The sequence below is a fragment of the Asterias rubens genome, chromosome 3 (genome assembly GCF_902459465.1).
Source record: "Asterias rubens chromosome 3, eAstRub1.3, whole genome shotgun sequence".
Taxonomy (NCBI): Eukaryota; Metazoa; Echinodermata; class Asteroidea; order Forcipulatida; family Asteriidae; genus Asterias; species Asterias rubens.
The window spans coordinates 18,679,876-18,694,395 of NC_047064.1; the positions used below are offsets into that span (position 1 = coordinate 18,679,876).

At 39.5% G+C, this 14,520-nt stretch overlaps 1 protein-coding gene across 2 annotated transcripts in view; it reads left to right on the forward strand.

Moving 5' to 3' along the window:
- Positions 1–14,520, forward strand: part of LOC117288271 (glutamate decarboxylase 1-like) — a 31,544-nt gene that overhangs the window by 1,713 nt on the left and 15,311 nt on the right. Inside the window, exons 2-6 of one of the 2 annotated variants that reach the window (XM_033769055.1) lie at positions 4,694–4,771; positions 7,200–7,433; positions 11,490–11,580; positions 12,314–12,420; positions 13,368–13,486. In XM_033769055.1, the coding sequence (XP_033624946.1) occupies positions 4,694–4,771; positions 7,200–7,433; positions 11,490–11,580; positions 12,314–12,420; positions 13,368–13,486 (629 nt within the window). The remainder of the gene's footprint in view (positions 1–4,693; positions 4,772–7,199; positions 7,434–11,489; positions 11,581–12,313; positions 12,421–13,367; positions 13,487–14,520) is intronic. The other variant, XM_033769057.1, reaches the window with a different exon arrangement.

Below are 14,520 nucleotides of genomic sequence, written 5' to 3' on the forward strand. Positions count from 1 at the left end.
CCAAAACTAAAAATATATTTCTTTTTGTAATATTTAAGTTTGATTCTTATCTTTATATCGATAGTGTTGCCTTTTCTTTTTCTCAAATGTTAGCCCAACATAACCTGTGTGCATGCATGACACGATGATGTTTAAAAACACAGTAAGCAAAAAATGGTGATCATAAGCGCAGAGTTTGGTGGTTAAGAGTTCTGTGAAATCAACTTGTACTAGATCAAACATCAAACCACCGACCCAAAATTTTTTTTTAAATCGTAATTAATTAACCACGTGACCCATATTTGCATATTTAATTGTACAAGGGGACAAAGTTGTTGGAACTTCCTGTTGATGCTGACATCATGAGAACATCAGCATAAGTATTGGAATTGCACTACCTATTGAACCACTTGGAGTGTTCAAGGAGTCCAACACGTCAGTCTGGAGTCCAACTCTGATCGTAAAAATCAATTCAGGCATCATCTTCAATTTAATTTTATGCAACAAGCAAACTTATACATTTTCTGATTTTATTTCAAAGGGTAACATAAATGGCTGTTAGCGAACGGTTTCCAACAAAAACTACATGGTGTACGTGCACAATACTCTTACTGGCCTCAAGCATTTACCTCTAGATAATAAATCAAGCATTCAGTTCAAAATGATAAAAGTTTGTTATTGCCACGTTATTCAGCGAACCATGAATCATACACAGCTACTATTCACATGAAAATCTATGCGTGGAGGGTAACATACAGCACACAATGGAACCGGAGTTTAACATTGACAATACCAGCAAAAGTGCAATCGTCAGCCGTTAAAGTTTATTATACATGGGGCTGATGGTGATCAAAAGGATAAAAGTCTGTTGTCGATACAACCGCCCACTTATATTCAACGGACCATGAATCACGGACCACATGCACAAAATAAAATATTCAAAAGAATATCAATATAATAGATTTGTCTGGTGTATAAACTGATGTCCCAGCCATTGGATTTTCGTGTGTTTTTGCTAGATTCCTCGCTCCCCAACCAAAGTGACTACAAAACGTCTCTAATGGATAACAATGGTATATTTCGACATGGTTTTTTCCCAGCAAGAGTTGTGGGGCCCAATTTATCTAGTATTTATTTTTGGTATTTTGTTTTTCTGTTTCATTTAAATATATGGTTAAGTTTTATTTTACGCTAACTGTTTTTGTGTTTGTTCTTCCTGTAAATTTGAATTGTTTTGCCGCTACATAAGATTACACCCACTAAATAGAATTGCTTACATTGCTTTCTTCGTTAGAAAAAAAGGGGGGGGTCCGTACTCGTTAAGGTTTGCTTTTTATGGGCCCCTCCATTCCCTACATGTGTTTTGCATTGATTTTTAGTTTTTGTTTTCTATTATTGTACGATTGCATTTGCTTGTAATAAATGATTTATTACCTTCTGTGTAGACTAAGCAAGTCTCGCGCGTATTTGAACTTGCGGGACCATTATGTTCCAAACCTTATGGAGTTTTACGTGGGACATTTTGTTTCGTCCATTATTTTAGTTTAACGTAGTTTATGACCATGAATATTATAAATATTGTTGGAAATGTAATACTAGTTAACAAAACGTATACAAGAAAAATCCTTTCAACAAAAAAAAATCCTACTTTCGGGATGTCAACTTCCCGAGATAAATTATCACAGGAAGACGACATCCTACTTTTAGGATGTCGACATTCCGAGATAAATTATCACAGGAAGACGACATTCTTCTTTAAGAATGTCGACTGTTTGTAGTTATAAGACTCCTTGGGGATAGGAGAAAAATTTGGAAAAACCGTGACCTCAATTTGACCTCTACTTCCGGGTCAACCGGAAGTGGGACCATATCTCAAGAACTACTCAACCGATTTTCAATTTGTTTTCACTTACAGACTCCTTGACATTAATATTGACTGTGAAAACTCATGACCCCATGTTGGCCTCTACGTCCGGGTGAACCGGAAGTGGGACCATACGCCAAGTACTATACAACCGATTTTCAATCCTGTTTGTTCAGTTTTATCCTCCTAAGGCATTAAAAATAAACTTTGAAAATCCATGACCCCAAGTTGACCTCTACTTCCGGGTCAACCAGAAGTGGCACCATATCTCAAGAACTACACAACCGATTTTCTAACTTGTTTTCAGTTACAGACTCCTTGGGCGTTAGAGATTAGCCTTAGGTTACCGTGACCCCATGAAGTGGCCCCGTAACTCAAGACACTGTACAGTATTTTTCAAACATTCAGTTATAGACTCCTTGGTAATGTTAACACATAATCAAAGCAAAAGAACACGGAACAGCTTTGTGTTTGTTCACAAACACCTAATGTCTAGTAATTCTATTAGATATAGGTTTTTGAATGACTGATATATGAATATAAAAAAAACTCTCTAAAGCATTTAACCTTTGTTTTGATCACTTGTCCAACATTGTTTGCTGACATTTTTCTAACCATCACATTTTCATCCTTGCCCTTTTAGTGTATACAGATAAAAATTTTAAAGGGATATTTTGCCTTGGAATTGGGCGAGTTGGGTCTACAAACAAGCGTTTGAAACTATTTGTAAACAAAGATATTTTTACACAATGAGGTAGCCTTAATTGAAAAAACGAGTAATTGACTTAAAGTCAAATACATACAAATTGCCTGTTCACTTTTTTTGTATAGGAATGATTTATAAATTGTTGAAATAACAGCACCACATAAAATTGAAACAAAATTTTCTGAAATCAGATGAAGCGCTCTACCCATCTTTTTATCAGACCAACATAGGCCTATATAGCTACTTGTTAGAAATATGTCTTACGGTGTGTGTTCTTAAATGGTAATTACTCAAAATAATTATTAGCATAAAACCATTCTTGGTGACGAGTAATGGGGAGAGGTTGATGGTATGAAACATTGTGAGAAACGGCTCCCTCTGAAGTGACGTAGTTTTCGAGAAAGAAGTAATTTTCCACGAATTTGATTTCGAGACCTCAGATTTAGAATTTGAGGTCTCGAAATCAACCAAACGCACACAGGTTTGTGTGACAAGGTTTTTTTTCTTTCATTATTATCTCGCAACTTCGACGACCAATTGAGCTCAAATTTGCAGGTTATTTGCTATAACAACGGATAACAATTATCGTCCTTGTTTGTCAGGACAAAGATTTGAACAGCAGGTACATTGTTGGAAGTCTGTATGTGGTTGCAATTTCAGTGACATTCAAATTGAGGACTTATAACAAAAAAAGACAATAGGTCAGGGAGTTTAACGGGGGTTCACGATTGCAGGTCATTATACTTGGGTATGTGTGTATAGTATGGGGGCGGGGGGGGGGGGGGGGGTTGAGAGACGTATTCAACACATACATGGCCTCCCGTTCACGTAGCAAACGGATTTCATCAACAACCTTTATGACAACTCGGTTGAATAAATTGACACCCCACAGTACGAGAATCGTCGCCCTATGTCAGGTTTATTCTACCCTTGAAGAGCGTGCTTCGCAAGGCCTCGCCTGCTATAATTCATGCCCCGTCTGCTCGACGAAGCAGAGTCATCGGGGGGCTGTGACCCGTACATTGGCTCGTTGGCCAGTCTCTGCTTGAAATAATTCCCAGAGACCGGGGCAACTCAATCTATAATATATCACTGGCCTATTACTTTGTAAATATAATTTGTTTTCTTTCAAACATAAGAGTATATGCTTACGAACAATAAAACAATTTTTTTTAGTAATTGTTTGTCACGATTCATATGTTTAAAAAATATATAAAGTTGTTTGGGGGCTGACTCCGCCTACCCCTTTTGTGACGTCAATCGAGGCAACACACGTGCAAAGTATATGTACGTCCAAGTCGTGAGTTGGTACGTTTCAAAAAGTGTTTTTCTGCATTCAGCAGCAATACACCTGGAAAAAAAAAAAAAAAAAAAGTTTTTTGAAACGTACAAACTCACGACTTGGTCCGTACATGTACTTTGCAATTGTGTTTACTCTACACATTACAGGCAAAGTCTGCCTCGATTGACGTCACGAACAGCGCCCTTTCGGGTCGGGGTCTACTCTTAAATTTGTAAATAACATAAGAAGTGATTTTTTAAAACCTTAGTTAACTGTTTATTCACATTCCACTCATCAAAACACAAGCTTTATTTTGAAAAAATACCACTTCCAGGTGACTTTAATTAAGATTAAAAAAAACACATAAAGAGTAAAGCTTATTATTTTCTAATCTTCAATTTTATATTAGGCCTATGCTTTAACTCTTTTATCTTTACAATATGGATATTAGGCCTGAAGGAAAAAACTTGTACAAACTGAAGTGGGGTTTAACGCGGAAACAAAAATTTATAAAAATCTCGACGAAAACAATACCGAACAGTGCTTTATTGATTCATTAAAACTATCAAGGGAGGTCGAATACGAAATTCATAATTTCTTGAGTAACCGGTTGGTAAAGAAGCCGTTTGCGGCCGCTATGAACTCTAAAGGGTTGAGCGTTTTATCCAAAGTGCAATGACCCGGGGACCATATTCATGATGTCCTAAACTATGAAACAGTTTCTGTTTTATAGCTTAACAACGTCCACATCATAATTTTAGGTAGACAGTCAATAAAAAAAGCACGAACTACACATTTTTCGATTTCCATATCTCAATTAATTTTCCACCCCCCGCCATTTTCACCCCGCCCTATTTTGCAGACAACGTAATGAAATCATATTGGTTGCACCAGACGTTCATGAGTTGGTGGGCCTTGCGTAGCACCCCCTTCGCCTCAGGTAGGATTTCAACAACATTTCTAACAATTTAGCTAAACACCCCCCCCCCCCCAAAAAAAAAAAAAAAACTAAAAGTGCATAGCGATATTTAGATATTTCTCACAATTTAGCTGAAACAAACAAGCTGGCAAATTTGTTCCTTTATAGGCATTAATAATCGACATTATGTCTAGAGCAATCTGTGTGAAAAAAAAAGGTTTCGCAAAAGGACGACCAGAACAAAATAATCCAGTCTAGCTTGTCAAAAAAAAAAATTACAGACTGAAAGTACATGGCGCTATTTGGATAAACCCGAGTTAGTATTTACATTGCTATCACGGTGTGTGCATTGGTTGTGTTCCGAATGTACGCATTCGGGGCCGCTAGGTACAAGCGCCTCCTGCCACAACCCAAATTCCTATCGCAAATAATTCGATTCCGAAATCATAACTACTTATAATTATTTGTACAACTGCAGTCTTGCCCCTCGCGGGGCCGAGTGTAATCCTCATCGATTCCAACCCCTTCTGAAAATGTTTTGCAGGTTTAATGAAGTGCGTACGGCAACCTGCAGCTGCCCGTTTATGTGATTTGATATTTGTACCAAGTGAATGGGTTTCTGAGAGCGGCAAGTTGTCGCCGTTTCTTTTTGTCTAGCCGTTTAAAAAAAAAAAAAAAGAAGAAGAATACCCCCCCCCCGTGGTTTATTTGATACCTTAAGGATGACTATTTTTAACTCTGGAATCACGGGGTGAATTGAAATGCTTTGTTGTGATTAAAATGAGTTTTGGTTTGGTCTAAGATGGTAGGAACAATAATTTCCCCATGGGGGTAATTCAATTCGAAAGAGGGAAATATGTGTATAAAGTCTATGTGATGATCTTAAAGGCATGGACAACTTTGGTACTTGTCAAAGACCAGTATTCTCACTTGGTGTACCCCAACATAGTTTGCATAAAATAACAAATCTGCGAAAATGATAACTCAATTGGTCATCGAAGTTGCAAGAGAATAATGAAAGACAAAACAAAAACACACTGGTTGCATTTGTGTGCTTTCAGATGGCTGAACAAATTATTCGGGCCTGAAATCTTTTAATATCTGAGTGAGAGAAATTACCACTTTCTCAAAAACTACTGTCTCAAAAACTACGAGACTTCAGAGGAAGCCGTTTCTTACAATTGTTTTATACTATCAACATCTCTCCAAAGGGACAATGCTTTTGTTTGTACCTCCACAACAGAATACCTTACGCTAAATTAGAGGCTTGTTTATGAAGAAAAAAATTGCAAATGGAAATTACAGTTTAATCGGCAAGAAGAAAAAATGGTGCGGCCCCTCGAGCGTGCCCTAATAAAAGTTTACCTAGTTTCGATTTTTTTTTACACGACACTTTTTCTACGGGAATGTCAAAAAGGGTTAGTTTTGATTATGTGAAATGGTGAGCCATTTATTAAGAGAATCGTGTACAAGTTGGTGCAGCGCAATCTGTTTCACGAAACACACGGGGCCTATGGCTCTACGTCCTACACGAAGTACAACACAGCTAATCTTGCTCAATTAAGACACTACGGGTCCATTACTCTGATGACCAAAACTAGGCTTTGATCTTACAAGCACGGCACTCCAAGTGTTGTAGCCTGGCATACTTTAAGAGGATTTGATAAATAAATAAACGAACACAATTTAACATTCCTCGGATTCGTTTTACAAGTACATGTATTTATTGAAATAATTTTAGCGTACCTTCTTCCATTCATCAGTTTGCAAGTCTTGCAACTGAATACACCTTCGGCTTGATGCTTGGGGCATGAAGCCCTTTATGCTGCCATAGTGTTGTGTTTCCTGAAGCAAAAAGGGAGCGAAAGAGAGAGAGGGGGAAGGAGGGGGAGAAGGGGGGGGGGGGAAGAATGAAACAACTTTTAAAACTTTACAAACTTCCGGGTCAGAGTTGACTTGGATCCAGTTTCCTTGGAACCATTTCTGGGTCGGTGTGACCGGCAGTCTTTGGTATACAGTGAACCAGTATAGGGTCGAAATGGTGCACAGTTCGAGTTTCAAATACAATGTATAAACCATTTCCGAGTCAGTCTGACCCGAAAATTGATCATGCCCCGGACCCAATCCGGGTCAATTGTAAACAAATCTGTTCAGAGTCAAAACGCAAAATGTTGTACCCACTTTTTAAAAACATTTTTTAAACGATAAACATGCTATTTTAGACACCTGCTTAAATGGTTTGTAGCAGTCAAACACACACACAGGAATCTATCTAAACATGTTTAAGGTTATACATGTAAAAAAGTGGATAACAACTTATCATTCCAAATTGTGAAAGTCAAATCACTGTTTTTACGAGTGTGGCCGGGGATTTTGTTTAAGAGTCCAGTGTTTGAAACTGTTTCTTTCTTTCTCTGACTCCGACACATGTATTTTTTTTATTTGACAGATCTTTTGCCGAGTAAGGGAGGTGCCGGATTGACGACTAAATTCCTGAAGGAGGTGGTTGAGATACTTGTGGAGTACGTCCAGGGAACCTTCGACCGCTCCACCAAGATCCTGGAGTTCCACCATCCCAACGAGTTGAGGGAGAGACTACACCTTGAGATACCGGACAAGCCTGAGAACCTCGACCAGATTCTTCAGGATTGTCAGAACACTCTCAAGTATTGCGTTCACACTGGTAAAAAAAAACACTTGTTTATAGATATCTCCTTTGTTTACGAATTTGGCATGTCAGTACGACCAGATTCTCGCTATTTTTTAAGAACACTCTCAAGTATTGCGTTCACCGTGCGGGTAAAAACGAATCACTTGTATTATATGTTTCTTTTTGTGTATGAACTGGGCATGTCTCTACACGGGAAAGTTGCTCAGGGTTTTATCAATGTGCACCGTCAGAACGCACGAACATCTTGAACACAAAGGCCTTGAATGGCAAAGCCATGTCGGGCTTGGCAAACATGTTTATTTGTTTGTTTAGTGAAACACTAACACTGTTTTTGTACAGTAGGCCTATTGTATTTATATATAGTCTTCAGTAGCCTAACATGGGACTTATTTTGACAGCATTATTATTGCTTAAAATGATAAACAGTCACATTTTTCTGCACTGAAGGCCGCCCATCACACTTTTGTTAACCATTTAATAATTATGATCAGTAATATTACGTAATATTCGCACAAGGTTTTAATATATTTTATATGAAATATCAAAGAAGCTGACAGACTTGTCCAATGACAAGCTCTATCCTTCTGGCCAGTCACCCCATAAGTTAAGAGCAAACCAAGACTTGTGGACAAGCCGTTAATATGTCTGTCGCGATGATAGCGTTCCGACTCTCTCCGCGATTCCCGCGAAACTGGCGATATTCTCACGAGACTGCTGGCCCCATAGAGCGAGACTACTGGCATGCTCTCGCGCTGTGCATGCAGTCGTTAATGGGGGAGTAGAAGTAGGCAGCCAGCAGCTTCGCGCGAGAGCAGGGGCCGACTTGTCCGGGGAGATATAACAACTTTAGGCTGGTCCTAAGTTAGGACGAGTATTAGTCCTAACTCGAGATAAGACCAGTCTTAACTCTTTATGAAATTCACGCGGAAACCTGACTCGTTACGCCGCCACCACGACACTCACTGCGACAAACCAATAACGACTTGAACACTAGTCTATCATAGAACCCCTGCGTCTCGGGAGATGAGGGCTGGTAATTTGGAAAGGCCTTCGACTCTTCAAGCCATTGGAAACTTTCGGAACAGAAAAAAATTAAAGTTCACAGATTTACAAATAACTCACAGGGTTTACAGAAGGTAGTGGTGAAAGACTTCTCTTGAAATATTATTCCATTAAATTCCATGAAATGCTTTACTTTTTGAGATAAGATTAAAACACCATAAATTCTCGATATCGAGAATTACGGATTGAGAAAAATTTCACTTAAAAAGTAGTCGTGTTTTTAAGATATCGCCAAGAATCCGGAGCGAACGTCAACGCAGGAGTAATAACCCCTATTGAGCCAAAAATACGGTAGACTCATCAGAAGTTTTCTTTGACATTAATTACCAAAACAGGTACGTTCCCCTTAAGATAAGAAATGTGAAGAAAATGTTAGATATTTAAAGTGGGGATCGAAAATGGTGGGGAGACCAGACTAAATTAATGGGGTTTTTTCCACTATTGACTATGTCATCATTGGAAATGTGAACAAAACTAATTTAAAGTTATTTAAGCTTGAAATATAATTTTTTTTAGCAGGGGGTACGGGCGTGGTTGGCGAAACTGTGGGTGGCCCGGTAAATACATCAGGGCCCAATTTCATAATGCTGCTAAGCAAAACAATTTGCTTAGCATGAAATTTCTTCCACCAACCAAATTTCCATTTGTTGCATATTACTTGTTATTGGTTTTCAGCAGTTGTTTGCTTATCCTGAAAACCACGTGAACATTTGGTTGGTAATCCTGTTTTTATCAATGAAGAAAGTTTATGCTAGCAGCTCTATGAAATTGGGCACAGGTCGAATCTTAGGGAATTTAAACAACCGGCAATCTTATGAATTGTTTACCCAACTTCCTTGAAATCGTTGAACGGGGGGGGGGGGGGGGGGGGCAAGATAGCTAAGGTCTTTTTCCTGGCTTAAAAGCACTAGTCACACTTGGTAATTACTAAAATAATCTTGAGCATAAAATGCTAACGACACTTACATGGTAACGCGAGTAACGGAGAGCTGTTTGTAGTAAGTATATGTGAGAAACGGCTTCCTCTGAAGAATTGTAGTTTTTGAGAAAGAGAATTCTGACGTTAGGCGATTGGACTAAAAATGAAGGGACTCTCTCGGGGCGAGACTTGAATCAAGTCTACTGTGACCTATTTCGTGTGACCTCTGGTAGGATTCGTACTTGCTTTGTCTGTTGATCGCTGTTGATCCAGTTCTGAGCCAACTTGGCGCGAATTTCAAAAATTCCATATTATTTGTATGGCCATCTGGACGTCTCGATTGTGGGACAGTGTGACGCCTACATACTGGAATCGGGATAGCTTTTATATGTATGTTTTCCCGAACGGGGGTCGCAGTGTTTCGTAAACTTTTATGCGCTGTCGTAGGTGATTAAAGTAATCAACGACGGCTATCAGACGTTTGTCATGTTTCGTAATAATAATACAAAAAATACTTCTCGTTTTATTGTCATAATCTCATATGTTTTACAACACGGGTCGAGTGGGAGTGGATATTTACTTGTCAAACACTTATAAGAAGGTTTAGTAAAAGACACCATACATATAACATGGGATTTGAGGTATTGCGTGGTGATGTACACATCAATATAGCCTATAATATGGTTTGCGGTAACACCATTGTGTGTATCTACTTGCCGCAAACCAAATAATATATACATTCAATCATGTTTTTAACAGATGGTGTCTCCAAATTCAAAAGACTACGTTGAATTTGGAGACAACATCTGTTAAAAACACGATTGAATGTCCCATTAAGTGACGCAACTAACGCGCACACGTGATGTCAAATCGTCTGGATCGTTTATGAAAAAATACACTCTTGCTGACGCATGTTTTTTCTACATAACAATTTTTTACCAGTCTGAAACAGCATTCAGGTACAGCAGGGTTGTTCTAAAACCCCCTCGACCCCCTCGACCCCCTCGACCCACGACCCACGACCCCCTCGACCATCGACTTTTGCGCGATCTTTTTTTTTGTACACCGAAATTGCCACAGTTCACAACCTCAGCCAATCACACACAAAATTGTGTATGCTGACATCGACTACCATGCCTCGCACATTACAACACAGCGTACGAGACACGTAGTATGCACGAAGCAAACTTCGCATGATTGGCTGCCGAGATCGGGCCTGTGCAATTGTGATATACAAATAAAAAACCGCGGTATTTCCACGTGTAGCTCTTGGCCGATCCAAGATTATTATCCCAACTGGGAACCTGCGTGTACCGCCCGACTACGATTACGGCCAATTCATTACGTGATGATCAGGCGGACCCATTTCCGGCCGATCAAGGTTGTAGACCCGACCGACCGAATGGCCACACGGACTTCTTTGGGGTCCCCAATCGGTGTGCACTTGTCGTGCGGAAGCGGAGAGTACTCCCAATTCTGTGTGGCTGATGCAGATAAATATAACCGCAGTCTCAGACTTGAAGTCAAGCCTAGTCGTGGAAGGAAGTTGCGTCGCGGATCACACACTGTGAATTCTAAATCGGGGACTTAATTCTTACTCGGCCGTAAAGCGACATTTTATGAATTCGGAATTGGGACAATCTTCGAACACGGGGCGGACGTCGGAGAGTCGTGGGTCGTGGGGGTCGAGGGGGTCGAGGGGGTTTTAGGACAACCCGGTACAGCACCCATTTCCTCATTCACATACCCGTGTCCCTATTATTAACTCACACATTGCAACCTTTTCACATAATATTGTCAAGGACAGACTGTGCCGAACAGTGCCCCCATAAGATTAAATTACTTTTTCTTTAAACAAAGTAGAATGAGATGTTTTGCAGAATATTGGGTGTAGTAGGCCTATGCGATTGTATACTACTCCAAATATTCTGGTATCTATAAGCATCTCCAAATATTCTGCAAACAACTCATTTTACTTCAAAAAGAAACGTAATCAAATCTTAACCCCCAAAAAGGGATAGAACCGCGTCCTTCAATTATTAAACAATTTCAATTTGGTTTTGCTCATTTTCCACCCTCCTCCTCAGGTCATCCTAGGTTCTTCAATCAGTTATCAACGGGGCTCGACATTATTTCACTGGCCGGTGAATGGGTGACGGCAGCTGCCAATACGAACATGTGAGTTGAATATTAGTTGTTGTACAAATTACTCGGAACCCGGTTGCAATTTTTCTTCTCTGTAGTGTAGAGTTTTTTAATCGATTTAGAAGACAACAAATCACCATCGAAAAGCACTACGACAGTGGAATTGTTGATGTACAAAAATAAACTTGCAATCAAACATCGTTGGGACATACCCCGGATTCGGGTCAGTCTTATTCTGATTCCATGCCACCAGGTCCCGGAACCCGTTTTATTATGGCGTCACTGTGCAGTTAAAGGCACTGGGCACCTTTGGTAATTGTCTCTCACTTGGTGTATCCCAAACTATGCAAACAAATGAAAAACCTGTGCAAATTGGGGTCCAATTGGTCGTCGAAGTTGCGAGAGATTAATGCTAGAAAAAAAATACCCTTGTCACACAAGTGTTGTGCTGTTAGATGTTTGAACTCGAGACATCAACTGTGGCCTCGAATTCAATTGAAATATTTTAGTGAGAACTTACTTCTTTCTAAAAAACTACGTCACTTCAGAGGGAGCCATTTTTCGACATAAAACTATACAACCTCTCTCCATTACTTGTTACCAAGTAAGTTTTTATGGTAACAATTATTTTCAGTAATAACTAATAGTGTCCAGTACCTTTAAGGCTTTAAACTGCACAGTTACGCCAAAAAGTACTCACATGTTCAAGGTCTTGGCGAGTAAGAGTTTGAATAAAATGCCATTCTCATTCTTGTCTGATACCTAGGTTTACTTACGAGATTGCCCCGGTCTTCTTGTTGATGGAGCGTGCCATACTGAAGAAGATGCGGGAGATGGTAGGCTACAAAGACGGCGACGGCATCTTCGCGCCCGGTGAGTGTTGGTTCTTGTAAGAACAGGGAACCTATGAGTAAAAACAAAAAGATAAACTAGACAATAAGTGGGTGTTTGTTAACAAACACAAAGCTGTTCTGTAAACATATGGTAAAAAAGTTGACCATACGTCCAAACACAAAGTTGTTCTGTAAACAGATGGTAAAAAGTTGCCAATACGTCCACTCCGTTTGCAAAAAAAAAAAAAGTTGCCCATACGTCCAAACACAAAGTTGTTCTGTAAACAGATGGTAAAAAGTTGCCAATTCGTCCACTCCGTTTGCACACACTGTTGTGCCTTGAAGGGGTAGTTTGCAAAACTTCCATTGTGAAATTTACGGCACTTTACCTGACTCTAGCTGCCAAGTAAAGCATCGTACATTTTACTGATTTGTTTAGTGCACCGTTTAAAGGCAGTGGACACTATTGGTAATTACTCAAAATGATTACTCGCATTAAACCTTTCTTGGTGACGAGTAATAGGGAAAGGTTGATGGTATAAAACATTGTGAGAAACGGCTCCCTCTGAAGTGCCGTAGTTTTCAAGAAAGAAGTAATTTTTCCACGAATTTGATTTCGAGACCTCAGATTTAGAACTTGAGGTCTCGAAATCAACTATCTTAACGCACACAACTTCGTGTGACAAGGGTGTTTTCTTCTTTCATTATTATCTCGCAACTTTGATGACCGAGTGAGCTCAAATGTTCACAGGTTAGTTATTTTATGCATATGTTGATATACACCAACTGTGAAGGCTAGTCTGTGACAATTACTAATAGTGTCCACTGTCTTTAAGCCCGTTCGGCCGCATTTTTCAAAACGTTATAAATTGAGTTTGATGGTGACGGGGGCTTGAAGAGCAAATATTTTGTCTTAAAAAATGCACTTGATATAATTTTGATCTTGATCGAAAATAAACCAATTATCGTTTTCCGTTTATGTCGCAGGTGGCGCAGTTTCTAATCTGTACGCCGTGCAGTGTGCCAGGCATAAGTACGTCCCGTCCTGCAAGCGAAGAGGGTTGCAGAGTTCATCGAGGAATCTGGTACTTTTTACTTCGGAACATGTAAGTATCGTCTTGGTAACGAATAGTAATTACACAACGTAACGTAGCGTAATTAGGTTACGTAACGTAATGTGTACATTGTTTTAAGTGGTGCCCCACTTATTTTTCGCTTTATAGCAAACAAATTGCTTAGCAGTAGTTTCTGCTAAACATCTTTGTGAGATTGTGCCCTGTCGTCTTATAATAATAATAATAATAATATTTATTTGGGCAATCACATTCACAAGCACATGTACATACGTTAAAAATATTTAAGAAAACAAAGTAAAACAACAGTGGAATGCCCAGGAGAGCATAAAGGTTAAACAAATAACTGTCGCCAAAAGGCGTATGTCTCCTAAATCCCCCAAAATACATAAAGGCAAGAAAGGGCATATTAAAAAGCACAGAAGATAATACAAATCACTGAACAACTATAAAAGGCAAACAAGCATAGATATACACAGATATACACACATAAAGGATATTCGTTAAAAAGCAAGTCTATACATCAAAATGGTTTAAGAGCAATATGGGGTTTTGGGGCTTATGGCTCCGGTTATTGGCTCACAAAGCAAGAAGTAAGAGCCGAAGCTGATCTCTTGAAAACATTTGAACACGGCTTTCTTACAAAACAAAGTTAAAACATGAGAATGAGTGTGCTTTCATGACACCATGGCGTGTCGTGACAGAGCGGTCACGTTGTCAGTAGCAGAGTGTGGGTCCGAATCCCGGTCATGACACATGGACCCTTGAGCAAGGCACTTAAACAATTATTGCTTCGTAAAAAGTAGATAAGTTAGTGATGTGTGCTCTACCAGCCAGGCCCCTACTATTGATATCCTTGCAGTGACACGTAGTCATACATCCTTAATGATTGTGAAGGCCCCATCATAAGTGGGTGGTAACGTATCCCGAGTGGCACTTGAATTAGGCTGACATGACAGAGACACAGGCGATGTGATATTGATCAAACACATCAATTGGTAATTGACAACTCCGAACAACGTCAGCCACATTGCATCTGTACAACTATCTCAACATTTCGCAATGGA